We start from the raw sequence: 27,035 nt of genomic DNA, 5'->3' as shown, positions 1-27,035 counted from the left end.
CAAGTCATCATCTAAACACAATGACGATATGATTCTTTTTTGTATTCCAAGAACATTACTTATTGCTCTTCCATTTTTTGGAGCCTTCTTTTCGAAAAATACAGATCATGACGACCATGTTGTGATTTCACACACAGAGCAAAACATGAATGATGAAATTTCTGAGGAGAAAACCTTATTGAGTTAATTTATTATTATTAAAATTTTATTGTATTTTACTTGATTTCCTTCACAAAAATATCAAGCGACTTTGTAGAAATATTACATGACATTTCCAAACAGTCAAGATGTAAGGTTTCGTTTAATCTTGCTTGTTTTTTGGCGCAACGGAGGCTCCAGGTAAATATTTTTCAATTCTCACATATTCCACGAAAGAAATGAACCAGACCAGTAAAGCAATCACAAGCCGAACGACTTCAAATTTCACAATTTCTATCAATTCTGACGAGAGTGTTTCATGAGGATTGTTTTTGATAATGTAAAGTATTTTTGTACAAGTCGTAATCACCATCACAAGAGACATGAGAAAGAGCAACATGCTCCTCCGAGTAAAAGCAAATAAAGATAACAGACCCAAAATTCCTAACGCAATATAAATCCATCCTAATTGCGTTAATAACATGGATAAAATTCCAATCCCTATGATTTGTTTTGGCTGTCCAGGTGTTGATGAAATTCCATCAAGAGTCTCAAAAATTGTCATGGATTGCATGGCATCTTTCGTGTAATACACGTATCCGAAACCGCTAAGAAGATAGTCTATGCACATGGAGATGATAAATATTGCATTCATAAATTTTTGAAAGCCCGTGAAGGCAGGCCGTATTTGTGGGCTCACATCATCCTCTTGATCGGACAAGTCTTGTTGCTTGTTTGATACTTGTTGGGTTGGCGAATTCGATGGTTTTTTAGACATTTTTTAACACTTTGATTTTAAATTTAAATATTACGAATATTTGCAGAACAAAGACACCAACAATACGTAAGTGCATGCCTTGAATATTGTACTCAATTAAATTGTTGTAGAATGTTGTCTGGTGTTTATCCAAATATTAATAACACAACCAAAAAAATTTTGGGTTAGCAACAAACACAACTCCGCATGAATTTAGGCACACAGCAAGCAAAAGAAGTACGAGTAGGTCCAGGACCAAAAAGAGGCTCCTTTCCATTGGATCATCTCCACGAATGTGATAAAGCAGTTGAAGAATATTTTAAATGTTTACAAGACAATGGTAATTTTGCTTCCAAGTGTCGGAAAGAGGCCTCCGATTATTTGAAGTGTCGAGTTGAACACAAACTCATGTCAAAGGATGATTTGCTCCAAGCTGATATTCCAGAAACCAATGAAAACGTACCCGATTTAACTATTGAACAAATTAAACAAATCAGAAAGGAACGTTTACAGAGAGAAGGCTTGAAAGGACGGATGGGACTGACTTCCGGAAGAGCAGACAAGCCTAACGGATGAGTTTGTAAAATATTATTCTGTCCAAACAGCAACTCTGAAAATTTGAATTGAATTTGAAGGATAATAATTTGCACTTGATGCCTGGCCCATATGGAGCTGTAATTCCTCTGAAATGTATGTCTCTGATTTTACAATACCAATCATTAATAATAATAATTGTACATTCCTTAAAAAATACTCTTTCACTCCGAAACACTCTTCGATTGTAATGAAAACGTGATGCATATTTCGAAAGACTAAATTTCATTTTGGGCCGATCACGTTCAGGAATTCTCATCAAAACAAAAAAATTATTTCGAATTGCGTCTGCACACACACTCAGGCTTACACTCATCATTGACAGATCGCAGAGAAATTCTGACAAGCAACAATGGTGAATTCAAATAACATTGCTTATGATCCTCCACATGTTGATCAACAGGATCCTGTTGTCAATCAAGTAGGAAGGGACGACGGACAAGCAAAAGTACCACAAGAAATCCAGCATCGTGATGGTGATCCACAAGAGAAAAACAACATCGGATACAACGCAGCTGTTAATCAAGTAGTGGATCAGCACGGAAATGAAATTCCTCGTCAAAATTTCAATGATTCTGGTCAGGCTGCTGTACCAAGGGAAGAAGGCCAACAACAACCTCCACCACAACTCCTACCTGAAGAAATTGCCATCAATGCCAGATTGACAGGATTTGGAATGGATGCATTAAGTTTTTCAATCGACGGCAATCAGCAAAAACTAGCTCACTCTTTAATCTTTTTGGGCAGTTGTTTGTTCTACCAGTTTAGTCCAGCCAACGTCAACTTGAATTATATTATTTGGCTATTTAACTCTTATGGGTGTACCAAAGTGCCTTGGAACCCAGATCTCACTCTTGACAATTATAGACAGGTTTGTTTCATCTGTTTTAGTATCAATATCATTGTCACTTTCAATCATACAGTTGCTTCGTGATCTATTGTCAGTCATAGAGAGTAGACAGACTACTGAGTATCAGAATGCTGATGCTGGCTCAAATGATCAAGTATCGTCAGTCCCCGATGAAACCAAATACAGTATCCTTTCTTCTACTTCCAATGAAAATCAATTGGATGCAGAGGTTGTACATCGGTTAGAGAGATTGATTAACTTGAAAACGAAACCATTTAGAGTGAAAGAGCTCACTTTTTCTGCGGATGCAGATACGTCAAAACTGGCTCGTGATTTGAACGAAATTGGAAAACAATTTCGGGGTTATCATTCCTCCTCCATTGGCAATCTTAGATCTGTTTTGCACTCTCTTGAAAAATGTGGTATTACTGCAGTTTCACTTAGCTACAACGAACAATCTTTGAGTCAAATCAAATATGCAAAGGTTTGTATTAGTAATTTTGTGCTTTAAAAAGATGTAACTATTGAAATAGTTGTTACAAGATTTGAAGACATGTATTGAAAAAAACATACAAAAAGAGAGCTCATCGAGTTTCATATCCTCCGTTAAGAATTTATTGGATTTAAAAAGAAAAAACCTTATGAGAATATGTTGTCATATATTTTGATTTTGGCAGAAGAAAATGTTGGACGGAAATTATTGGAAGTGCATATTGATACTATTAAGGAGGGACTTGATGATTTTATTTACCACTTTCTTTCATATAGTTACCTTTACAGAAGTGATGAAGTGGATGCTGATTTTTATTCAGTTCTTCCCAATATTCATGAGATGATTGAATTATATTACGGTAACATTGGTTTGACACCTCTTTTAGCCCTACAAACCGTCCTATCCGTATTATTGAACAAACAGAATGACTTACCCAAACTGCTAGAAGTACTAACAAGCGTTACCTTAAGTCCAAATATCGGAGGTCTTGACTGGAGTTTGGACATTCTCAAACACCTGAGAAAGTATTTAACAAAAGTTGGAAAGCAACATTTTGAATATGAATATCTATTGACACTATTACTCACACGACTTAATTTACCAAAGGAGTGGACAGATTTTTGGAAGAGCATCAACAACATTTCTTCCCAACAGTTCGATTGGTGTTACCAAATATTTGTCAAAGTTTATTCCATTCCCAATTCTCGCTGGATTTCAGAGGCTTTGGTGAAGGTAAACGACCCTCATAAGTCTCAGTACCTACAAACGTTCCTGACTACCGTGTTGCGACAAAACGTGGACGTTTTTCACACAGTTTGGAATCAGCTGATTGAGAATGTTGGGAATAATGATATTGGATTTTGGACTTCCTTACTTTTTTCAGTACTTCCGAGCACCTTTTCGAACCAGATTATCGAAAAATTAATTTCTTCAGTAGTACCGAAAAATGTCACAGCGTTGAAAGAGGAGACGGTAAAGAATATTTTGAACGTTCTAAACACATATCCAACCTATCAACAAGCATATCTCAAAATACTCAACTCTAGAATACCTTGGAAAACTATCACTGTTCCTCAAATGAAAATGGTTGTAAACACTTTACCCTCTACCATGGTAGACGTGGAGACACTTTTTGCGTTTTTCAAAAAAGAAAGCTCAAGGAAAAATTTGGATTCTTTACTTGAAATTCTTGGCCTGTTTATTGAGAAACAAGCACATGTCCCCTTTGATCTTATGGTCTCAATTGTGGTAAAGTGGTTGGATGTGATGTCCGATTTAGAGCCCATTATAAGCCTTTTGAAATGTGAGCAAATTGCCCATTGGTCGTTAGACGTTTCATCTCAAGAAATGGATACCCTTGGAGAAACTGTAGCAGAAGTGTTGTCAAGAAAATTCAATTTGGAGAAGAGATTACAAGCCATGGACTTTTTACTTTCACTTCTCGAACACGTTGATGTAGCTATGCCATTTGTCCAAGTTTTTTCTAACAAGTTTGTGATCTCGTGTTATCTTTCTGCAGGTTCATCGAAGGAAAAGCAAAAGGTTACCTCTCAATTAATCAAATCCTTGGGTGCTGCAAAGAGAGCACATTTGTTTTTCCACATATTGTTTTCATATAGCGAAAGTATTGATGACGTAGGAGCTTTTGTTGATTCTATCAACATGTATCTTGGTATCATTTCTGTTTGGAAAAAGTACAAAAATCATGATGAAGAAGTCGAAGAAAAATTCAATCAGTGCATTAGAACACCTATCCGCAAGATGAAAGAAAAAATTGCTGATCAACTAGTGACGTATGAAGAGTTGGAATTGTTGACCAAGAACAAGAAAATAGTGTCTGAATTGTTTAAAGAAGTTGGAATTACAAAAGAAATTGACTGGGATACATGGCTTAAGTACTCTCTTAAGACAAAGCAAGAGTATGAACAATACAAGAACATGATAGCATGGTTTAGAGAGTTTCCATCCTTATCTACTCTATTAGCTGAATTGGAGCAACCTTCTTTTGCTGAACGTATCACTATCAGTGATATGGAGGACCAACTATCGGTTTTCCAAGGCATGCTTAGTGAATTTGACAAGGAGGACACAAAGCATCTCGTGTTGCATTTCCAGACTAACAAGAGCTTACTATTTAACTCATTATTTAACAGGTTTTTACATGACAAATCAGTATCAACCTTTGAAGACGCGGCTGATGCTTTAAGAGAGGTGATTTCCTTTTTGAAGGACATTGAGAAGTCAACCATTCGAGAACTTAAAGAGTATCAAATTTTAGAAGTGGCCAAGATGATAAGATCTAAAGGTACAACGTTGAAACGTGAAATAGAAATGATCTCTGAAGCTATTAGCTCTGTTGGATCATCTGATGCGAACGAAGTAGATTTGAATTCTTTACGAAGGGCTCTGGAGTTGGAAGAGATTGGTTTAGGAATTGAGGTTTTAAGAGATTGTCTCCAAGATTACAATATGGACATTATTAGACAAAACTCTTTCAAAGACTTACTAGATCTTGGTGAAAGATTGAAGTCTTTATTGGACTTGAAATTGGATAGCGTTCATACAATGCTTCAAAAAACCAGTGAAATTTTACCTGGATTAGAAGCGTTTCACTTTAGTTATTTTTCCATGTTGCTCACACCCGAGTCAAAGGCACTGTTACAATTCATCAAGGATAACAGTGACAACTTTGAAGAATCTGTCAAAATTGTTCGGGCTCGTAGTCGAAGTACAAAGTTTCATGAGGAGTTGGTGAATTCTCTTATGATTGCTAAAGAGCTAATTACCCCATTTCTTAATTCACGAGTTTCTCTTGGCGATCTTATCAAAAAGGTCATTGACATATTCAAGAGAGAAGAGGATTTATCCAAGCTCAATGATCTTAAAATAGTTAATGACAATCTAACAACTGTCAAGGTTCTCTTTTCAAAAACATCAATCGTCAGTCTAGATGACATATTTGAGATCGTTTCCACGATAATGAAGTCCGGTCATTATATCTCAAACCTACAGACAGGAGAACTTGTCATTCATTACAGTGTGCAAACAGAGTCAAGTGAATCAAAGAAAGAGGTCTTTGGAGACGAGTTGCTAGATCTTGTAGGCATTTCAATTTTTAGATCGTCTGACACGGTCAACGACTTGAACGATAGCGCAAGTTTAAAGAATGATTTGAAATTTTTTGTTATGATGTATCAAACAGCATTGAAAGCTCACTCTGTGATATTGAGCTTGTTTAAAGAAGGTCATCCAAAATACCAACAATCAAACCTGATAGCTCTTTGTGAAGACATGACTTTGGAAAGCTTGGAACAAGGCTTATGCTCAGCGGAAACAACATTGAAAGAATGGAAGACAGCAATCAAACACCTGACCGAACAAGTGCCAAGAATTTTGAAATTGTCTCGCCCTCAATTGACACAATTTGTTTCAATATTATTGAGGGTTTCCAAGTTGGGTGAAACCAACAACTGTTCGTTCTCTCATCTTATACCATATCTTTGTACTATGCTAAACGATGACTTAGAGAGCCTGCAAGAGGGCGTTAGTGTTGAAATGGTGAAAAATACACTCTCCACGGTACTGCAAGAAAATGAGAATTCAGACATTTTGGAACTGGTAAAGAGATTTATGGAGTCGTTATTAGAGACTCTCTATATTGACTCGGAAATCGAAACATCCTCTGCTAAATATCAATCCAAAGTAATTTTTGACATGAAGTCTAAGGATATCCCACTCTCTATTATAGGAATTATGACGACCCTTACCGAGAAAGCAACGTCATTAATTCAGTATTCAAATATTTTTTATTGCCATTCAGGTACCACCAAAGAGGAAATGCAGTGGTTCAATAGTAGAAGAAAGATTTTTGCTGACTCCAAATATGTTATTGTGGGAGTGAATAATCTTGGACTGAGCGTGAAGGAAGAATTAGTGAAGTTTGAATATGATGCATTCGACAGTGGTAAGAGCGTCGGAGAAACCTTTTTACTCTTCACATCTGATATGGGAAGAGACTCTTTTTCTTTCATAGGCACAATATCTGTTGTGGATTTAGCTGTTGACGATCACCTGAAAAAACATATTCGGACGAGTTTTTTGAGCAACCAATGCAAGATCAAAGATATCCATCTTGTGAAAGGACCAATTTGTTGTGGAAAGTCTCGGTTTATTAAGAAGAAGCAGAGTAGTGACAATGAACAGTACATACGAATTTCTGTACGGGAAGACTTTTCAAAATTACAATTCTTTGAAAATCTTTCACGATATGAAGAATCCAAGAAACAGATACTCTTTCATTTCGACATTTCATGCTTTGCTGAGTTTCTTGACTTTGAGAAATTTATATTGGAGTGGTTATTAGGGGGCTATCTACACTTAGATGACGGGAAGATCGTTATCAACCCATGGAACACAGATATCGAAAGTATCAGGCTTTTCTTTGAGATTCCTTGTACTCTTGACAAGAGAGAGCCAGACTTAGAACTTTTAAAATTTTTGTCGTTTTCGAACATGCCAACAGTTCTGGACGCTAATGTGGGCAATTTTGATTACTCTTCAAAGAAGGCCCGCTATGTTGCAACCGTTTTAAGCTTGTTCAACAAAAGGTCCGTGAACAATATTGCATCGTTCATGCAAGCAGAACAAAATTTGGTTTCTTCCCATGAATCTAAGGATATATTATGTGACTTGTTCAGAAAGTGTGAGATTTCTTCTACTCATGCTCACAGAAAGTTGTTTATCAAATTGATGCACGAACGATTCAAAGGACTTTCATCTTTCCACAAACACTACATCGACCTAAGGAATAGTGGAACAGAGGAAAATTTGGAAACAGTTTTGAATGTTGAGTCACTATTGAACTCCATTAATGCAAAATTGATTCCTATTTTTAAGGAGGAATGTATTGTGATGGCAAATGATGAGATCAAACAGAGTTGGATGAACCTTCCTGTATTGTTTGCAGTTCCTTCTGATACAGGCATGATCAAAGAGTATGACATCATTAAATGCTCAGGCTGCAAGAAACAAACAAATATAGAGAATATGCGTATACTTGACATTGACAAAGAAAATGAAAGCAAAATAAGGTCAATGCTCAATACAACCTTTAACACCAACGTGACCAATCTATGTGAATCTACAGACTACCTTCTGACAAAAGATTTCGTCATCAAAATTCACTTGGTCAATGAAAGAAGAAAAGTTGGCAAGTCTTTGATTTTACAATCAGAAACTGGAACAGGAAAGACTGAAATGCTACGTTTTTATGCAGATGTCTTAAACTCTCATTCCAATATCTGTCCAGATATCCGTTATGAGCTTAATTCAAATTGGTTCAAACAAGAATGGAAGAAACTTCAAGACAAAATTCAAATTGAAGAGAGGAAGACGGTGAATGATGATAAAGAAAAAATCAAAGAAAATATCATTGAGCTACTTCGAACCACAGAGGATCAATTTGGGAATGACGAGTATTTAGAATTGGTAAAATCTCTCATAAGATTTGTGAAACACCTATTTGAATCGTACAAGCTTTTGGAAAGAACAACCGCCATTTCAGCAATATTTAATGCTTTTGAATCCAATGATTTCACATCTTTTGACATTAAGAACATTGCAGAATGGCTGTCTCATATTGAGGCAGCACGACCATCTAGCATCTTCCACAAAATTCTAATGCATTCAGGAATTACTGCAGATCAAATAAGAAAAGAAATTAGTGACATTTTGGATAAGAAGCAGAAATGTTTGGAGCAAGGCATTCCTGATTTAATTACGGTTGTATTTATTGATGAGCTTAACACAACATCCTGCATGGGTATGATTAAGGAATTAATGATTGACCATTCGCTAGACGGTGTCAAATTACCCAAGTCTATTTTCTTCATTGGAGCTATCAACCCAAAAAACAAAACAAAATCTGCACTTCTAAAAGAAGGTTATCAAGTATCAAAAGTTTCCAGCAAGAATCGTTCAAAGCTACCTGGAGATGAAGATGTGATCATTAATGCAGGGGACTATGAAGGAGAATACATTGTCAACGATATGGCACCCTCCATGGAATTGATCAAGTTTGACTATGGTGACTTGTCGCCGGCGCAAGAGCATGATTTTTTGCGTCTACTGCTGGAACAAGAGCAAAAGAAAAGAGATGTTCAAGATGTAGTCACGACCGAATTGCAACAGTTCATTTACACCTCACAAAGGTTTGTTGCTGAAGCTCGTCTTCATAAAATTCGAGTTTCAATTCGAGACTTGACAAGAGCGAACAAATTGTATTGGTTCCTTAGAGAGAATGAGGTAATTCGCTTAGATCCCAACGAGAATACAGAAGAAAACAAACACGTCCACGGCATTATCATGTCGATAGCTCTAAATTATTACTTCAGACTTCCGCATGAGAATCGAGAAAAATTTGAGAGAGTCATTGACGACCTTGTGAAAAATCAATTCCCACACTACTCATATTTACAATTCGGTGCTACTGTGAAGACTTGCCTCCGTGATTTTTATCAACGAGCGAAAGAATGTGGCTTCATTCCTGATGGAATTGCCCACACTCAAGCATTTGCAGAAAATCTGTTTGCCATGATCGTGTGTATACAATCTGTAACTCCGTTGTCAATAGTTGGTAGTCCTGGAAATAGCAAGACATTATCATACACGTGTGCAACTCAAAAAAAACGAAGTCTATTTCCAACTATGAAGACTGTACATAGTCAACACTATCAGTGCAATGAACTGTCAACTGCATCAGAAATAGAGACAGTACTTAAAAGCTCAGTAGAAACCAAGAAGAAATATGAGCGCGCTGGCATGCTGAATGAGCTTTGTTCATTATTGATTGACGAGGCAAGCTTACCAATTGAACAAAAACATGCTCTCAAATGCATTCATTACTACTTAGACAAACCTTATATTTGTACAGTACTGATTTCTAATATGAGACTTGACGCAGCCAAATCAAACAGAGCAATTCAAATCATTCAACCTTCTCTGAGCTTCGATGATTTGCAAGCACTATGTAAAGGTGTACTAATGCTTGATGATAACGATGCTAACTCCTATTCAAGAAATGGAAAGATCATTACTGCGCTTTGCAAATCTTTCCAACAAGTGAACGAGGTGTTACAAAGTCCAATTGTCCAAAGAGAGCCTGAAGCTAACCAAACTTCAGCCAACATTGCCTCTTGTGGTATTTTCCACATGCGAGATTTTGTCTTCTTCTTGAGAATGTTACGAAGAAATGCTGGTGGTGGAGATTTATTTTCTCCCAACAATATTTATTACAGCTTACAAAGAAACTTGAATGGCGTTTTTAACCAAGATTTTGAAGCTATTTGTAATCTATTCTTCACTAACATCAGACGTGAATTGGGAACTAATGATTTCAAAATATACATTCCTTCAACAAAGAAGTATATGCAAGTTGTTGAAGATAGCATTACTGATCGGTTGAATATTCAACAAGGAGAAGATCCAAATCAATCTCATTTTCGTTATACCATGATAATAGATCCAAGCGAGTCTCAATCTTCAATTGAATTACTTTTCAAAGCAGGTAAACTAAAACAGAAAACAAAAGTTGTTTATATAAGCGACTTTAAAGAAGACTCAAATGATTTGTCTCTATCGCAAGAAATTAGCGAGGTGAAACAAGCAATGGAAGAAGGTGCTTGTGTTATTTTAGTGAATTCGGCAGCCATTAACTCCAGCTTTTATGATGTGTTCAACAGACACTTCACAACAATTAATGACAGATACTTTGCAAACGTTAGTATTAGAGGAACCACACATCCATGTCTCATTAATCCACAATTCCATTGTATCCTTCATGTACCGTTAAGCCAATATAGAACCATGCCCATACCTTTGTTGAATAGATTTGAAAAATATATTGTTGGAGCAGAGCAAATTTTACAAGACGCCATTCCAATAGAATCTATCACGGAAAAACAAAATATTTTGAAACATATTAGAGATGGTGTAACCGATTTCATTCAGCAATTTCATCCTGAAACTTTCTATGGCCTTACTCCAAATGAAACTGTAGACTCACTCATGTTGCGAGTAATTCACGATTCTACTGAAGAAATATCTATCAAAAAACCTCTTGCTATAAGAAATGAGAAAATTATTCGACTCATGAAGGAGAAAGATATCGAAGACCATGAGGAAGATGACAACATTAACACAGGTACATCATCCAAGAGATTAAGAGAATATATAAGATCTGTGAACTTTTTACTATTACAAATATGCCCACCAGAAAATATTTACTTGAAGAGGAACATTATTCCTATTTCCTATTTAATCGAATATTTAACGCATCAAGAGCACTTTAGTGCTATTTCTTTTTTGAAGAATGCTATCCAGTATCACTTTACAAACAACTTAACAGAGCCCTCAAAGTATTTATTATATTTGAGACATTCTAGCGGTATCCAAAACTTGCCAGAGAGCTCACATATTCATGAACTACTAACATCCCATTTCCAAAGTCCTGACTACTTGCTAGATGATGACGCGCCTTTAAATGTAATTACTGTGGCATCCGTTTCATCCTTCTCTTCACAGATAGAGATTTGTGAGTTGCTTGATAACTTTGCTGAAAATCCAAACAAGTTGGTGCTGATATTTACTGTTGACATGTCTTCAATTTCGAAGCAAGTTGTGAATTATATCAAGTTTAAAGTTGACAACATGTTATCATCTTCAGTAACAAAGATTAACGGTCTCAAGCCATTTGTATCTCTGCTTTTACATTTCCCTCCAGAATGTGCACAATTTAAAGCTGCCTATGATACCATTTTCACAGATTGGTCTTACTATTATGTTGATAGTTTATTGACTCCAGACATTGTAAACGGTTCACAAAACCATGTAGACAAGGGCTTTGAGAAATATCAAGATGCAAGATACTGGTTTTGCGTTGCTGTTGGACTTATTAACTCTTTCGATTTAGAAGATAGGAAACAATTTCAACAGGCCTTTATTCCTCTCTATGAAACAACATTAGTTGAAAACATTAGAGAAAACTCTTCTATAATCTCTTCTACATTACTTAACCAATACTTTGTTAGACAAAGAAAATTCTCCCTGCCACAAAAATCAGAATTTGTGGAACATTTATTGAAAAATTTCAAACCTTTAAGAGATATAATTCTGAACATGTTCTCTGAAAAGTGGAATACAAAAGAAATATCTTCAATTGTTAACAATATTTGTCAGGGCATTACTAGTGGAACAGTTGTAAATGGCATAATCCAAAGTATCTCAAACGCTCTGTCGTCCAAACTTATGGAAATGATGTACTCTATCACAAGAAAGTTAATTCTACTAACCCCATCTGTGGAGAATTTATCACAACCCAATATGGGTGCTGTTGAACTACAGACTAAGATAATGGAAATGTTTATCAAGACTTCCCTAAAGAAAAACAAGTACAATGAACGTGCTGCAAGCTCCTCTCAAATGGTCCAAGAAAACCTGCACTTTTCTTCATTACTACTTGATAGAATTGAGAACCAGCAATCTTCAGATCTGATTTTAGAAGAAATTACTGATATCATTGAAATGGATAAGAACATGTTTGAAAAATTCCGCTGGGATGCAATTGCATATCATTTCTCTAAGGACATCATCAAAGATGCACAGTCCATCAAATTGGTCGACATATTATTGTCACCTACTTGGAAATTTGATGAAAAGAGACGAATTTTCAAGTTAATATCATACATGAAACAGGAACGAGCAAAGAATTACATTAGCTTGATATTTTCTGTACTGATCGAGTTTAAATTTGTAAAATTTTTAGAGAGCGACGAGTTTGTTAAATCATTGGGAAAAGTTGGACTTGTATTCGAGAAAGCTTTAGAGCACATTTATAGATACAGTATTGAATTTTTGTTCACATCACTCGCTACTGCAATGTCCTCTTCAGATATGAATTCTCTTTGTAGTTGCAAAGGATGGCTAAATTCTCTAAACTTCTTCAACATGAAACACTTTACAGAACAGTCCGCATTCCTAAAGAACCCAATGACTGAAAGAATTTATTTACTGAACTGTATTTTGAACGGGCTGGAAGATATGACGGAACCAACACCCATTAAGGATTTATGGCATCGTTTTGAGAAGAAAATGCACGATCAAAGCAAATTGTCAGAATGTTTCAAAGACGTCGTTGAGATGATTCATCCTACTTTGATGACATATCTATCGGAAGACTCTCAACGTGTTTTCATTAATAATCTTCTTCATTTCACATATATATTTTCTCTTGAACATTGGACAGTTCCTTCTTTAACTCAATATCTGGAAGTCATTCATTTGTTTGAAGGTCAAGTGAATGGCCCTTCTATTTGGAAAATGATTAATCTTGGATCTCTCTCATCAATTATGGATCAAATAACTCGACTATTACTTGAAAATAGACTTCATGACAATTTAAGAAAATGCATTTCAAATTATTTAAACAAGTTTGATAATTCAATGCTTATTCCAGAAGACATTACACTCAACAAACAACACTCTGTAGTCACATTATTGCAGTCGTCGTATATTAGCCACAAGCAACAAATGTCATGGATTTCATTTTTGGAAAATTATGTGAGGGCAAATAACAGTGTTATTGGTTGTGAAAAACTTGATCTTTGCATTGATAATGCAAACTCCAAGTTGCTTTTAATCAAATTCGCAGAGCATCTTGTCGAGAAAAATAATCCTAAAGAAACCATAGAAGGACTTACAGCAGAAACAAAACAATTGTTACTCAACGCTATGGGAAAGCATTCAAACATGCCACTCTTTTTATTGTCACGGTATGCCACTGATGACCATTTGGAACAAGTCATCACTAGTAACAGAGCAGAACTTGCTAGTATTGGTTTGGGAAATTATCATCTTGAGAATATTGTTAAGGACTACAAATCTTATCACTTTACGTTCATGCATAATCGACAACACCCAATTTACAATATTTTCTCAAGTATGCGAGACCGAGCGAATAACCCACAAGAATTTGAGAACTATGTGTTACAACAAGCACCACAACACAAGTACACTATTAGAATGCTTCTTGTTGTTATTTCTTACAATTACTACTTTTTACAAATGAAAAGATGTGATGCAGTGTTATCTTGCTTACAAAAAGCAAATGTTAGAACGGCCTTATCTATTGAAGATGTCGAACTACCCGCTTTTACAAAGTTTGCATCTGAACCAATTTCTGTACCAGCTGAAAAACAGCAACATGAATTTACAGAGTATTATCTGTCCAAAGAGTTCATTGCTTCAGATCATGACAAGATTTTATTGCATTTATTTGCCAATATCACAGCAGTGACGCTTGGTGTTCCAAAAGAAAAGAACCATCTCTACAATCGTATGTTCCATCCTGAGGTGTTAGCAAATTCATTTGGACCAGGTTCCACTTATCAAGATCAAAATTGGGACTGTGGTTTTATTGTAGCAGGTGTTGAAATTGCAAATATTGCCAACACGAATATTATGAATAGAAGTCAAATGCATCATGCAGCTCTTAACACATTGACATGGGCTGCTTTTACTTTATGTGTTCTCTTTGATCCAGCTAGAAATCAAGCAAGTGCTAAAGGAGGGCACATGTGTAATTATGTTGAAGATATGAATTATGTCAAGAACATTTCTGCTTTAGAAAAGTTGCAGCTTTATATCAAAACTAGAGTGAATACATTTATGACTATCTTTTCAATGTCTCCTGAAACCATGAATAGAGTTGATCCAATCATATTCTTTACAAACGCTTTGGAGAGATTTATGAGCCAAGCATCATCATCCAATGATTGTTTAGGTTTCTTTAATGAAAGAGGAGAAAAAATTCGAAGATATGAAACCTTTTGGATGAATAATTGCTTTATTCCTGTGCTAAACGATTACGGAAATATTGTCAACAAGATGAACGAACAAACACAACTGCTGCAGAGAATTTCTCAATTTAAAGAGGCCTCTATGAACATTAGAAAAGTGAGGGATGTATTCATTTCACAAAAATCAATTCTCCATCTTTTATATGAACGTTTTTCTGAAGTAGAGAATAATAATGGAGCTTATGAGACACTACGACAAGTGATCAAGTTCAAGCATTGGCTCTCCTTTAGTGATTATATTCAAGATTTCATTGCCATGTATATTGAACTGCATCGAGGATTGAGTGGAAAGTTAGAAGAACATGAAATTCACATCACTATTAAGGATGCCATCCGTCGCATGACTCGAGAGAAACAACAAGAAATTCAGGATCTTTGGACGAGAGTAAAACAAAATTGGTCAGATATCAAACACAAAACACTCCAAGCATTAGGAGAAGTGGTTTGCCAGCAAGCAGAACGAGATATCATTGATTTGAATGATGACACTATTTTATCTTCTGTATTACACGTGGCAGAAGGAAATAACGCAATAGGAATGATGATTAAGAATATTTATGTGGCCCAATCTTCGATTCAACAAAGTTACTCTTCAAGTAGCTATGTGTATGCTGAATCAGCTGTTCATATCACGGACAAGCTATTCAATCACTTGCTCTTTATCCATCTCAAAGAAGATCACTTGTGTGAAATGGTGAAAAGTTTCTTGATCGTCAAGAACAATCGTAATGATTTTGATTGGACAGGTCTCGAGTTCCTATTCAAAGAATCACTTGCAAAAGGAAGAATTACGATTCAGATACTTGATTCTGCTCCCCTCACACCCTCTGCTAAATTTGAATTTAAGAAACAAAACGTTCAACAGCAATCAGACAAAAATGTTGAAGCAGCCATTGACGAAATTGAGGATGAAGAAAACGCGTATAAGAACAGCATTGACTATTACTTTAAAATTCTTACAGAATATGAAGCCGAGTTGGGAGAAAATGAAAATATTGAGCTTGTGGATGATAAAAAGAAAACTCTCTTGAGCAGTATTGATACCAAGAATGTGAATGAAGTATTGAAATTGGCAAAGGATCTTTGTGTCATCCTGGAGCATCACAAACTGAATGTTCCCAATTACTTGTCCTATGCTCCAAATGGATCCGTTTTGAAAAAGCTGAAAAAAGTGAAAGACTCTGAATTATATTCTCTGCTTCAGACTGTGTTGGATATCATTTATAACCGAGAAGAAGCAAAAACTCTCTATGAAAAATTTGCTGCAGCTCAATTCAGATATCCATTGACATCTGGCATGAAGAAATATTTGGATAAAATTGGAAAAGAATTGGAAGATCAAGTGAAACAACAAGATCCAAACATTGACAAAAATGTTTAACACTCAGGACAATTGCATCTGTGATTTACAGTGACAAAGACGGACTGTTAAGATTTAACAATAATCAACAAAAGCCACTTTTGGAACTTTTTGAACAAAGTATCAAACATCAACTCAGTTACGATATTCAAGTTTCACACTTTTTACCAAAAACCATTACTACACGAGAAACGGTAGCATATATTGAATATTTGAGAAGACTCATTGGTAAAATTGGCTTGCATCGATCGGAAGTTGTGGTGTCCTCTCGTAATTGTTATACTGAAAAAGTTCCTAATAGCCTTGCTAGTAGTGCTCGACTCTCAAATTCTGATTCCATTCTCCAAAAATTTGGTACCTATGAAGAAAAACAAGCTTATCAAGAGACGGAGCATGAGTGGAACAATGACATGCAAGATCAACCTCCGTTCATGTACTCATCACCAATAGAAAGAATATCCAAGCTAAGAGAGGCCATTCAAAGAGAGCTTGATACTTCAAAGGAGTTAATGGAAGAGCTCGCTCAATTGAAACGCTTAGAGCGACTGTTGCGCTTGAAATGGGAAGCACAACAATTAAGACAAGAAAGTGAAATGTTGCAACAACAGTTGAAGGAGAGCAAAAAGATAAGGACAAGGATGTACTTGAAAGGTTGGAATTTATTAAGAAAGCAGTAGTTAAATAAAACCAGTAAAAGTCTGTTGGCATTTGTTAAACTCTTTGAGCAAGAATAAGAACCCGTGAGTCGAAGAAGATTCAGCTTTGTGACAGTAAAGTTGAAGCCGCGACCTCGAATAAGCAGGGTAGTTTGAATTAAGATTATTAATTTATGAAAGTTTTAAAACTACAATCACGTGAATTGAATAAATTATTCTCTTCCGAACAAAGCCTTAGCATAAGCAATGTAATCATATCCGTCACCCTTCTTTGGCATTTGTTGCAACAAGAAGTCAGCTTCAGATGGTTCCATGACAGCTCTCAATTGACCTTCAGTCACATAGTCCTTCTCACCAGCCAATTGTTTGAATGATTCAACAACATCCTCATATCCTGAACCCTCTTCAGCAAGTCTTCTCATGTATCCAAGGAATTCGTTGAATTCGATGAATCCATCTCTGTCGCTATCAACAGAAGCAAAGACCTTGTCAACTTCCTTGTCATCAATATCTTCACCCAATGAGCAAACACAAGCCTTGAAGTCAGCCTTGCTCAATTTACCATCCTTATCCTTGTCGAAGTACTTGAATGTTTCTCTGAAGTCCTTCAATTGCTCTTCAGTGAGACCTTCATTCTTATCGGCCAGCAATGTTGACTCAATATCGTTAATAGACTTCTCAACAAACTTCTCCAAGTTGTCATGGACAGCCTTAATCTCAGATTCAGTAACAGTGCTCAATTCAAGAATTTCACGTTGTTCCAAAACCTTCAAAGTTTCCATCAATTGTTGGAATCGCTCCTCTGATTGTTGATTGATGGTGGTTGCTTGTTCTCTAACCTTTTGCAATTGTTGTTCCAAATTATCAGTGGATTGTCTTGTTGTGTTAAGAGCATCCTTTTGATTCACTGCAAATTCAGTGTATTGGTCGCACAAGGAAGCGAATTGTTGGAGAAGTTCTTCGTTTCCGCTCAATCTTCTCTTTTCCTCTTCCAAATTCTTCTTTCTGTCAGAAATGAGCTTACCAGTTTCCTTGAACTTGTCATCCAATTCCTTGTTGTTGATTGGTGAGTACAAGTTTGGATCACCTCCAGCATTTTGAATTTCCTTAACCATTTCATTGACAGCCTTCAAGAGTGGTTGTTGTTCTCCGTATCGGTTCTCAACGTCAGCCAAGATATCCACAAAGACGTCAACATCCTTGACACTTGAAGCAGTGATTGGTTCAACCAAAGCCAAAGAGATATCATCCAAGAACATGGCCAAACCTTCACTCTTCTTAGCAACATCCAAACATTTGCCCAACAATTCCTCCAACTTCTTGAGACGATCATTGAGATCCTTCTTCTTCTCATCACCCTTATCGGCAATGTCATCTTGTCCCTTCTTCAACTTGTCAATGGTGGAATTGACTTCAGGAGCAGCTTCGTGTCTTCCCTCAACAATCTTCTTACCAATATTGTTGGTTTCATCCAATGACTTGTTGACTTGAGCCAACTCATCTTCAAAGGTCTCATGGATGTTGATCTTGGCTTGCAAAGCACTGATTGTGTCCAATTTGTTTAAATCCTCACGGAAGTAACCCTTGTTCTTACCATCTTGCCATTCGGAAATCTTCTTGGCACGAACACGGAAACGGCTCAACAAAATCTCCAACTTCTTCATCAAGGTAATATGTTCTCTCAAAGCCTTATCATAGACATCTTGCTTCTTGTTCAAATTGTCCCACTTATCATTGATGGTTTGAGTGGACAAATCGACAGGAGGTTCATAGATTGGGAGACCTTCGTTCTTTTGTTTGGTTCTAATGTTGGAGAGCAACAATTCCAAGTCGTTCTTCTCAGTGGATTGTCCTGGTTTCTCTTGATCCTTGTATTGACGGAATTCTTCTTTACGATCTTCAGCCTTCTTGAGAGAGTCTCCAAAGTGTTCAAAGGATGGATCCGAGAGTCTATCCGAATTTCCATCAATCCAATCAATCAAGTTCTTGGCTCTTCTCTCATAATCATTCTTCATATCATTCAACTCTTGTTCACGTTTGGCAACCTTGGCAAGCTTTCTACCAGCCTTCTCTGCACGGTTGGAGCTAGCGAATTTCTTCCAATAGTAAGCAACGTAGGTCATCACTGCCTTATCATCAGGAGTGAATTTGATCATATCATCAGCGTCCAACAATTGAGGAATATCCAATTGCTTTTCGGCAACATCGAAAGCGAGTTGGAGGTTCTCTCTGGCGTTCTTTGGATCCAATGAATCAAAGTCCAACAAGTCTGGTCTGTGTTTATGAATCAAGGCACAGAAAGCCAAACCATCTTGCCATGATCCCTTAAAGTCCTTGACATTGACGTTGGCATAGCCCTTGGTCTTCTTCTTACACCACAACAAGAGACCCTCACGAGCAGAAAGTTCTGTAGTGGAGGAATTGAGAGAAGAATGTATTTAAGAGGGTTGTTGTTGTTGATGATGAACGATGGAGTATATAATCCAATATCAATAATGATGATGTCCAGTCATTAAGTGAACAAAGTTGGAAAGTGATCACGCCAATACAAGCACACAAATATTTTTTACAAAAATGATGATGAGAGAGATCATCAAAAGCAAGGCAATCATGATGACCATTCATTGACCAAATACGAATAAAACCAATGAAATGAAATATATATCAACACAATGGACACCATATACATGATAAAAACATACCATCTTCAGAAATATCTTGAATTTCAAACTTGTGGATCAAACACCAAATCATACCCAAGATTTGAGTCTTTTCCTTGTTAGCAATTTGTTCAGCAGAGAATTGCAAACGAATACCAACACTGTCAATAAAGCTGTTGACTTTATCGACCACCAAATTCAAATTGGCAATCTTGTGGAATTTCATACGAGGATTGGCATAGAATTGACCCAACGATTCGTCAGAAATGATTTCATAGAGATGAATCAATGGAACACCAGTTTCGAATTCTTCGATCATGTCTTCGACTTGCATATTTCGTTTACGCAAGTGAGAGTTCACCCACTTGGTGAAGGCTCTCATTTGGATACGTTCCCATTCAGCTGCTTGAGACATTTGTGTTCAATGTATCGATGGTGTGTGGGAGAGAGTTTTTTTTGATAATAAAAAAATTTTTTGGTGATGTTTGTGTGAAAAAGTGAATGATCGAATTTTTGATTGACGTTTTTCTTACCAGTGAAAGGCCATTGACAACTTGACGTGTCAACTCGTCAAGCAGCGATAAAGGAAATTTCGAGCAAGACAAAACACAACTAAATTGAGACGGGCTTTTGCTTCAATTAAATTGTGTTGTTAATTAGAAAAGGGTGATCATTGTCAAATAGCCAGACGCCTGAACGATTGTTTGAATGAAGAAAGTGATAACAAGATAAGGTTGAATACAATGTTCTACCATAAAGTATTTCAAATTGTTGTGTCCTCCAATAAGGGATGCAATCAATCATTGAGCTGTGGTTTTGCTGATTAGAGACGATACGACCAGGTTGCACTCAGGGAAATGGAAGGAACGAATCATCCAATGATTGAGGCAAAGAGCCATCCAAAAGTTGTTGTTTGAGTAAGCAACAGTTCACACAATCAAACCCTCACACAACATGGAAGTCGAGCAATTCTCCAATAAGACTACTGTGGGGGATCATTGAAATTGTCAATACCTCTGGTTCAAACATTGATGCTTATGAAAATAGGGAAACAAATAAATTATGTATTCAAATAGTGTTAGGCAACCATATATCATAAAAGCTACAAATGGAAATGTGAATAAATTATTTTTGATATCCTTGTGAGGAATAGTTATTTCCTTGGTTGTAAATTATCTGCTGTTGCTGATCATACGATTGTGAGTTGTTATAGTGCTGTTGTGGTTGTTGTTGCTGTTCATAACGAGAATAACCCTGATTGATGTTTGGATAACCTTGTTGAATAAATGAATTTTCGAGTGGGTAGGACGACTGTGACATTTGACTCTGCATGACACTTCCATATTGATTAGACTGTTCAACTTTCTCAACTATGGTTTTAAACTTTTCAATAAGGTTCTTCTCCGAGTCGACCATGTTTCTGAGTTCAGCATTGTAATTTTTCAATTGTTCAATCTCTTTTTCGTAGGCAGCAGCAAGTTCCTCCAATTTTTGTTCTCCACCCAACAATGATGGCTGACTTGTTGGAATGGACAAGTTATTGAAGGCATGGCTTCCAACAAGTCCTTTTGACTCCTGTTGTAACTGTGGTTGCACCATGGCATTGCCTTGAACCATTGGTTCGAAAGGAGGTAGTGCTACAGGAGTTCCACCATTCTGTCCAGTCATGGAAGGAAATTGCTGTGAAGGTTGTGAAGAAAATGGTTTGGGTTGATTTTTCAACATGCCATTCTGAGGGGAATTGCCTTGCATCATGGGAGGTTGGAACGATGGAGGCTGAGTGGGAGGTGGCATCTGTGGGGTGGCTTGCTGACCAGCAACACTTGTTCCTTGTTGTTGCTGACCCATCCATGAATTCATATTAGTTGTTGTTGTTGTTGTTGTTTGAGGGAGTTGTGTAGCCTGTGCTGAAGAGGAGTACATGGGTTGTGCTGAAGAGAAGCTCGTTCCAGGTGAAGCGTTGAGAGAACCACCACTGCCGCCACTTCTGAAGAGTCCTCCTACTTTCTGTGGTGGAGGTTGTTGTTGTTGTGATTGGTATTGTTCGGGTGGTGATGATGTTTGATCTTGATAAGTGTAGGATGATTGTGGATGATCCCAATGAGCTGAAGAAGTTCCGTTCCAATGATGATTGGCTGATGGAGTTGTGTTGTTCATCATGGGATGATTCGAATAATAGGAATCGTGCATATATGGCTGAGATTGATTTTGGGATTGATGCATTGGATGAGAACCAGATGAAAAAGGAGGAGGAGTCTGTTGTTGTTGTGGTTGTGGTTGTGGTTGATTCAAGCCTCCTCCTGATCTCCCATTTCCGAATGGTTGTTGTTGTGGTTGTGGTTGTTGCATTGGCATCATGAAAGGAGGCTTTTGTGGTTGAGATGAAAATTGTGGATAATTCTCACGATATTGTTGATCAGAGCTATGATGAGAAAGAGGAGATGATGAAGTAGTGCTCCTATCGGATGGAAAGGATGATTGTTGCCCAACAACAGATCCTCCTCTCTGAATCTTGAGATTATTGTAATCGTTGTAGTTATTCATGTCCATGCGGTACCTTTCTGAATCTTCAGCAGAGATCATTGAGAATATTGCTTTAGCTAATCGATGCAGCAAGAGGTTATTTTCAAATAAATTAATTTTTTTTGAAATGATGGTTCGATTGATATTTCGAAGATGAGAATTCACGATTCCTTTTTGGTTCCTCTCGTTGTCGAATGATCTTAATAAAAAGCAAAAATTGATAGAATTTTAAATTCGAGTGTCTTTATTGTTGCTTTTGCGAAGGCTGGGACTCCAATGATTTCGACAAGGTCACTGGTGTGAACACTGGTCCATTTGGATTTTTCACTCGTGAAATTCCTTTCAAATCCATGAGAGCTTCGGATGGGAGACAGAACCATCGTAAGTGCTCGAATTGCTTTCTTTGAGCATAGTCTTCATTCCAAATAATAATTTCAGTTCCAAGTCGATATTGAGATAGAGGGCAAATAAATTATTCGAAGCTTCTCTCATCAAACTTTCAGCAGAGGACAATATGGAATTGTAATTGAAAATGACATTCGCAGTTTCAGTGTCATGGAGTTCTCCGTTAGAGCTTGCAAATTCCAATGTTCCATTGAAAAAGTGACGTCAGTTAACTTCTTTCTATGAGCGTTGAGATGGTTCGAAAAATTATCATGAAATAGTCCTGAAAGGCGAACGGGATTGACCAGCTTGTCGAATTTTCTATGATTCCATTCATTGTTTTTCTCATTGAACACATAGAAGGGTAAAAATTTCCATCCATTGTTTGCAATGAAATCCACTGCTTTGACAACAAAATCCACTGTGGAATCATCGAAAAAGTAATGAAGTTGAAGCGTGGTCCACCCAGGTGTCAATTGTGTTAATTTCACTGATGTACAAAGGCCCTTAATAGTATCTTCAATTTCTTTCATCTTTTCTGGAGCTATACCAAGTAACTGTTGACCATGAAGATCCTCACAGACATAACTTGGGTTTGGATGCCAAACAAGTCATTCAACAACATGCAAACAAAACCTGGATGTAAATACTGATCTTGATGCTTAATCAAAAAGGAGAAGATGGAAACCTTTTTGATCTTCCCTTCCTCCATACTTGTACGATTGGTCCCAAGAAGCATTAAATTTGAATTGTTGGACCACACCTTAAGCGCTCGGTCCGTGTATCGCTGAGTCATTCTTTGTATAATGGATGCTCCAACATCATCTTTTAGTTTCAACACTAGTGCTGCTCGAATCAGCGAAAGCACATCTTTGGGGGTTTCCATTGGGTGACATGTACTGTTGGTCATTAGTTTTTGTCTCATTAGTAAAATTCCTGGGCAATTAACACCACCGCCAATTAGTTTGCTTGCGTCCACATAAAGAGCATCTTTTTGCAATTTCGAATCTGTCGTGCTGTGATTGAAATCTATTGTAAGATAGGACGAGGCAAACTCGTAGTTTAAAAAGCAAAGAGCTCCATACTCATGGGACCAAGATAAAATCTCGTTCTCATCCAAGCAAACACCAGTGATTGGCGAAACCATGTTGACGGAGACTACAATTAATTTGGAAGATAAATACTTGTATCTTTTGAGCATCATGATTAATTCATCAATTACGAAATTTCCATGCTTGTCGTTAGCAACGAGAACAATTCTGAACCTGTTTCTTTCCATGCTTGTATGTTTTCTTTGTGTTCATTTGGAGAAACAAGAATCACTGGCCTCTCTTTCTCTAATTTTACACTTTTACAAATTGCACTCAAACCGATTCTGTCACAAAATAAGCGAATAGCATCAGCACAAGAATTTCGTGTGAAAAACATGGCATCTGTGTCACTTGGTTTTGTTTCATTTGAAATATTCTCAATATTAGCGTTCAAACTTTTGGCTATCATTGCTCTTGCGTCTGTGACAAATTGACTTGACTGATAGGATAAGAATGAGTTTGTACGGGCGTTTGGATTTCCAAATGTGGGCAAAACTTGTTCGTGCAAGTAGTCCTCAATAAATTTGAGTGGTTTTCCCTCCTGCACGGTGTCACAGTAGACGAAAGGTAAAAACTTGTCCAACCCGAACGGTGTTTTAAAAAACGTTTCACTACCGAAAATATTGTCGTGGATGGATTTTAAGAGATGGGTCTTTTTGTGAAGATGGAATTTTGGCACAGAGGATGTGGCAATTTCTTCTAAGGTTTTGTACATGATGGTCTTTTCAACAAGTGGTCTTTTCCTATACGAAGAAGCTCCTTTTAGTTTGGTTAGATTAATTTTCTTTGCAGACTCATGGTGTGCTCTTGAAATGCTTTGAGAGGGAATGTTGCTTGCTGAATTCGTTCTCTTGAGAGGAGGCACTTTGGAAACTTTTGGCTCCGAGTTGGAAGGGGGAATTTCTTGGACATTTCTGTTGAGTGGTTGTAAGACTGAACTTTTTCTTGCTTGGGATGTTTTTTGGGAAGGATTGAAAGTCTGTGACAATGCTTTCTTGACAGGAGGAGCGTTCTCGTCGTTGACAACTGCTTGAGGATCGGATGAAAATTGGTGCTCACGTTCTTTGAATGAAGCAGAGAAGATGGTTGGGTCATACTTCTACGGAGAGGAATGTCTCGGTTTCGAGATGTTCCTGGAGTAGATGATCTCTTAGACATGTTTTTTCAATTTCTAATAAATTTGTAATTTCAAAAGTGTAGTGCAGTGGAGGGAAATCATCATGATGATCATTGACTTGAGCTAATGGTCTAGTCAAGCGACAGCCTTTGGAATCGCTACGATGATCATTTATATCGATAAGAATCAAGTATAAATGGATTCAGGAAGTCGGAGAGGTGATGAATTTCTCTTCATGTATATTTACAATGAATGACGATGAACAGGGATCAGTGTATCATAACATTGTCGATCCTAATGAGATAAAGACGACAAATCAGATTCAACAAAAAATAATAACAAGGCATAATGTTAGGAAAACAACTTTATTGAAACTGTTGTATGGAGACCTTTGGGTACTCCCCTACTAGAAATCTAGAGGTAATTTATGCAGAAGCTTGCATAATCTTGTAACCCCACCAGATAGCCCACAACCAACCAATCAAGAGCCAAGACAAGAAGAGTTGCAAAATACCAACAATCAAAGTTGGTTGCATCTTCTCCTTCTCAGAGGTGATGAAAGCAGCAATGATAGTACCGAAACCTGGGAAGAGGAAGTTAATGATGAGGATAATCAATCCCATTCCTTCACATCTTGGAGTGCTATCTTCAAGGAGACCCATTTTGTATTATTTTGAGTTGTGTTGTTTTGTTTTTTTTGTATGTGGTTTTGATACACTCTGGCTTCTCCCTTTGAATGTTTTAAGGGTCATGGATTACAACTCTGTTTACGGTTCGGAGATAAGGTTGACTGAAACTGGCGGGACCAGAATTATCCTTTTGGAGCCACATGAACTTGGACGACGACTGCTGGCTGTTGAACTTTGCCATCTTTTCGAATCACTAGGGTTCATCTCTCTACTCAAAAATACAAAGGATGACGCCCGGCAGCCAGATTACTCTTTTAATGTAGTACTCTGACATGTATTTCAATAGAATAATACAACATTTCAATTGTCAAGTTCATCAATTTACAAAATTTCATAACGATGAGTATTCGAATTGGAAGGTGAAAAAGGACTTCTCCTCGTGCCGCAATCTCGAATCTCAAAATAGAGTGTGAGGGAGGTTTATTAGTCAACGGAACCCTCAACAACAAATCCACCTCACTTCTGTTAGAAGTCCATTATTTATATTCCCTAAACGTTTTAGAGCTCGCATCATCGCGGTATGCATTCAAATTCAAAGAGTCCTTTCTTCCCAACTAGTTCAGAACTACTGTTGGAATTGCACTAGTATTATCAAAACCCGCTTTCAGCAACACCAGCTTCACAACAACTCAAAATCATGGAAATTATTGGAATCGTACCTTTGCTTTTGATTCACATGGCATTGGTCAGAACTTGATGGACCACCTTATCCTCGACCATGATTCTTCAAAACACGCGCACAAATTGCAACCACTAACAGGGTCATCTATTGGAATTAATGCGTTCGCAATTTCATCAAAAAATGTCTTCAAACAATACCACTCTAACGCTCCACTATTTTGATATTCAAGCCGTAGGTTTCAAAGATTTTTCATGATCTCCGAGTCTGACTTGTCTGGTTTTTAATCAAGAGAGGTGAAGCAGCTTACTTGATTGCAGTTCAAGGAGGTGTCCACGTTGAAAGAAATCTCTTTGAAGATTTGGCTTCCGATCTCAAGTCTGTGTGTCCTTTTGGACAAGTACCCTTGTTGGAGATTAAGAGTCAGGAAGGAACCAAATATTTGCACAATCTATTGCTATTTGTCAGTATTTGCAAAGAAGGCTTCTTTGATTCCCGAGGATGATTTTGATCAGAGTGTTGCCTTGCAATATGTGTTGGGTGTGGATGAATTCAGAAGTGGTGTCTATAAAGCCTATTACAGCGGAAAGGAAGCCTCTGCTGCCAAGAAGGAATGGAAAGAAGGTGCCATGATTCAGCACTTATCTCGTTTTGAAGGATTTTTGGAGAAGGCTGTGGACAGTGATCACTTGTATTTGGTTGGAGGTGAGTGTTTGATTTTGCATGATAATGATGATGTGAAATTACGAGATGATATGGATTGGAAATGAACATTTTGTTCATTCATCATGATTAACAATTTTCACACATATTTGTGGGATTTCAATCGCAAATACACATCGGTGTGTGAAAATACAATGTGAATACTTTTTTCGTATCGTGTGACAGGCAAGTTGAGTTGGGCCGATATTGTGTTATATGATGCTCTTGTTGAACAAGCATTCATGTTGGAGGAAGATAATTTGTGGAGCAAGTATCCTCGTTTGTTGAAAGCCAAACAGAATGTTGAAACCTTGCCAAATATTGCGAAGTATTTGGAGAGTGGAAAGCAACCTGCTTTGTACATTGAAAAATGGAGAAAGTAAGGAATGAATCATTTAATTCCAAATTATATTATAATGCATGACAAGGATTCAATAAACATCTTTGATCGAAGATACAAAGTCGAATTTAAATCACCTATTCATCACCC

At 37.1% G+C, this 27,035-nt stretch overlaps 8 protein-coding genes across 8 annotated transcripts; 3 read left to right on the top strand and 5 right to left on the bottom strand.

Moving 5' to 3' along the window:
- Window positions 1-301: 301 nt before the first annotated feature.
- Window positions 302-916, bottom strand: C9374_000058 (uncharacterized protein; the record flags this gene model as incomplete). The annotated part of the gene is made up of 1 exon (XM_044695589.1): window positions 302-916. The coding sequence occupies one exon, from the start codon at window positions 914-916 to the stop codon at window positions 302-304; it is 615 nt and encodes a 204-aa protein (XP_044552611.1).
- Window positions 917-1,102: 186 nt separating this feature from the next.
- C9374_000057 (uncharacterized protein) lies at window positions 1,103-1,471 on the top strand (the record flags this gene model as incomplete). The annotated part of the gene is made up of 1 exon (XM_044695478.1): window positions 1,103-1,471. The coding sequence occupies one exon, from the start codon at window positions 1,103-1,105 to the stop codon at window positions 1,469-1,471; it is 369 nt and encodes a 122-aa protein (XP_044552610.1).
- A 370-nt stretch (window positions 1,472-1,841) lies between these two features.
- On the top strand, window positions 1,842-16,781 carry C9374_000056 (uncharacterized protein; the record flags this gene model as incomplete). Its single annotated transcript, XM_044695367.1, has 4 exons — window positions 1,842-2,360; window positions 2,413-2,823; window positions 2,971-16,119; window positions 16,200-16,781. 4 exons carry the CDS (start codon window positions 1,842-1,844, stop codon window positions 16,779-16,781), a joined length of 14,661 nt encoding a protein of 4,886 aa, XP_044552609.1.
- A 191-nt stretch (window positions 16,782-16,972) lies between these two features.
- On the bottom strand, window positions 16,973-19,835 carry C9374_000055 (uncharacterized protein; the record flags this gene model as incomplete). The annotated part of the gene is made up of 2 exons (XM_044695256.1): window positions 16,973-19,167; window positions 19,463-19,835. 2 exons carry the CDS (start codon window positions 19,833-19,835, stop codon window positions 16,973-16,975), a joined length of 2,568 nt encoding a protein of 855 aa, XP_044552608.1.
- A 710-nt stretch (window positions 19,836-20,545) lies between these two features.
- C9374_000054 (uncharacterized protein) lies at window positions 20,546-22,003 on the bottom strand (the record flags this gene model as incomplete). Its single annotated transcript, XM_044695145.1, has 1 exon — window positions 20,546-22,003. The coding sequence occupies one exon, from the start codon at window positions 22,001-22,003 to the stop codon at window positions 20,546-20,548; it is 1,458 nt and encodes a 485-aa protein (XP_044552607.1).
- A 431-nt stretch (window positions 22,004-22,434) lies between these two features.
- On the bottom strand, window positions 22,435-23,528 carry C9374_000053 (uncharacterized protein; the record flags this gene model as incomplete). The annotated part of the gene is made up of 2 exons (XM_044695034.1): window positions 22,435-22,871; window positions 23,042-23,528. 2 exons carry the CDS (start codon window positions 23,526-23,528, stop codon window positions 22,435-22,437), a joined length of 924 nt encoding a protein of 307 aa, XP_044552606.1.
- A 17-nt stretch (window positions 23,529-23,545) lies between these two features.
- On the bottom strand, window positions 23,546-25,197 carry C9374_000052 (uncharacterized protein; the record flags this gene model as incomplete). Its single annotated transcript, XM_044694923.1, has 2 exons — window positions 23,546-24,480; window positions 25,014-25,197. 2 exons carry the CDS (start codon window positions 25,195-25,197, stop codon window positions 23,546-23,548), a joined length of 1,119 nt encoding a protein of 372 aa, XP_044552605.1.
- An 829-nt stretch (window positions 25,198-26,026) lies between these two features.
- Window positions 26,027-26,928, top strand: C9374_000051 (uncharacterized protein; the record flags this gene model as incomplete). The annotated part of the gene is made up of 4 exons (XM_044694812.1): window positions 26,027-26,077; window positions 26,136-26,265; window positions 26,312-26,548; window positions 26,732-26,928. The coding sequence occupies 4 exons, from the start codon at window positions 26,027-26,029 to the stop codon at window positions 26,926-26,928; spliced, it is 615 nt and encodes a 204-aa protein (XP_044552604.1).
- Between the last annotated feature and the right edge of the window lie 107 nt (window positions 26,929-27,035).

Source organism: Naegleria lovaniensis, assembly GCF_003324165.1.
Source record: "Naegleria lovaniensis strain ATCC 30569 chromosome Unknown tig009, whole genome shotgun sequence".
NCBI lineage: Eukaryota > Heterolobosea > Eutetramitea > Acrasida > Naegleriidae > Naegleria > Naegleria lovaniensis.
Note: the sequence above shows the minus strand (reverse complement) of the source record. Positions and strands in the feature narration are given on the sequence as shown.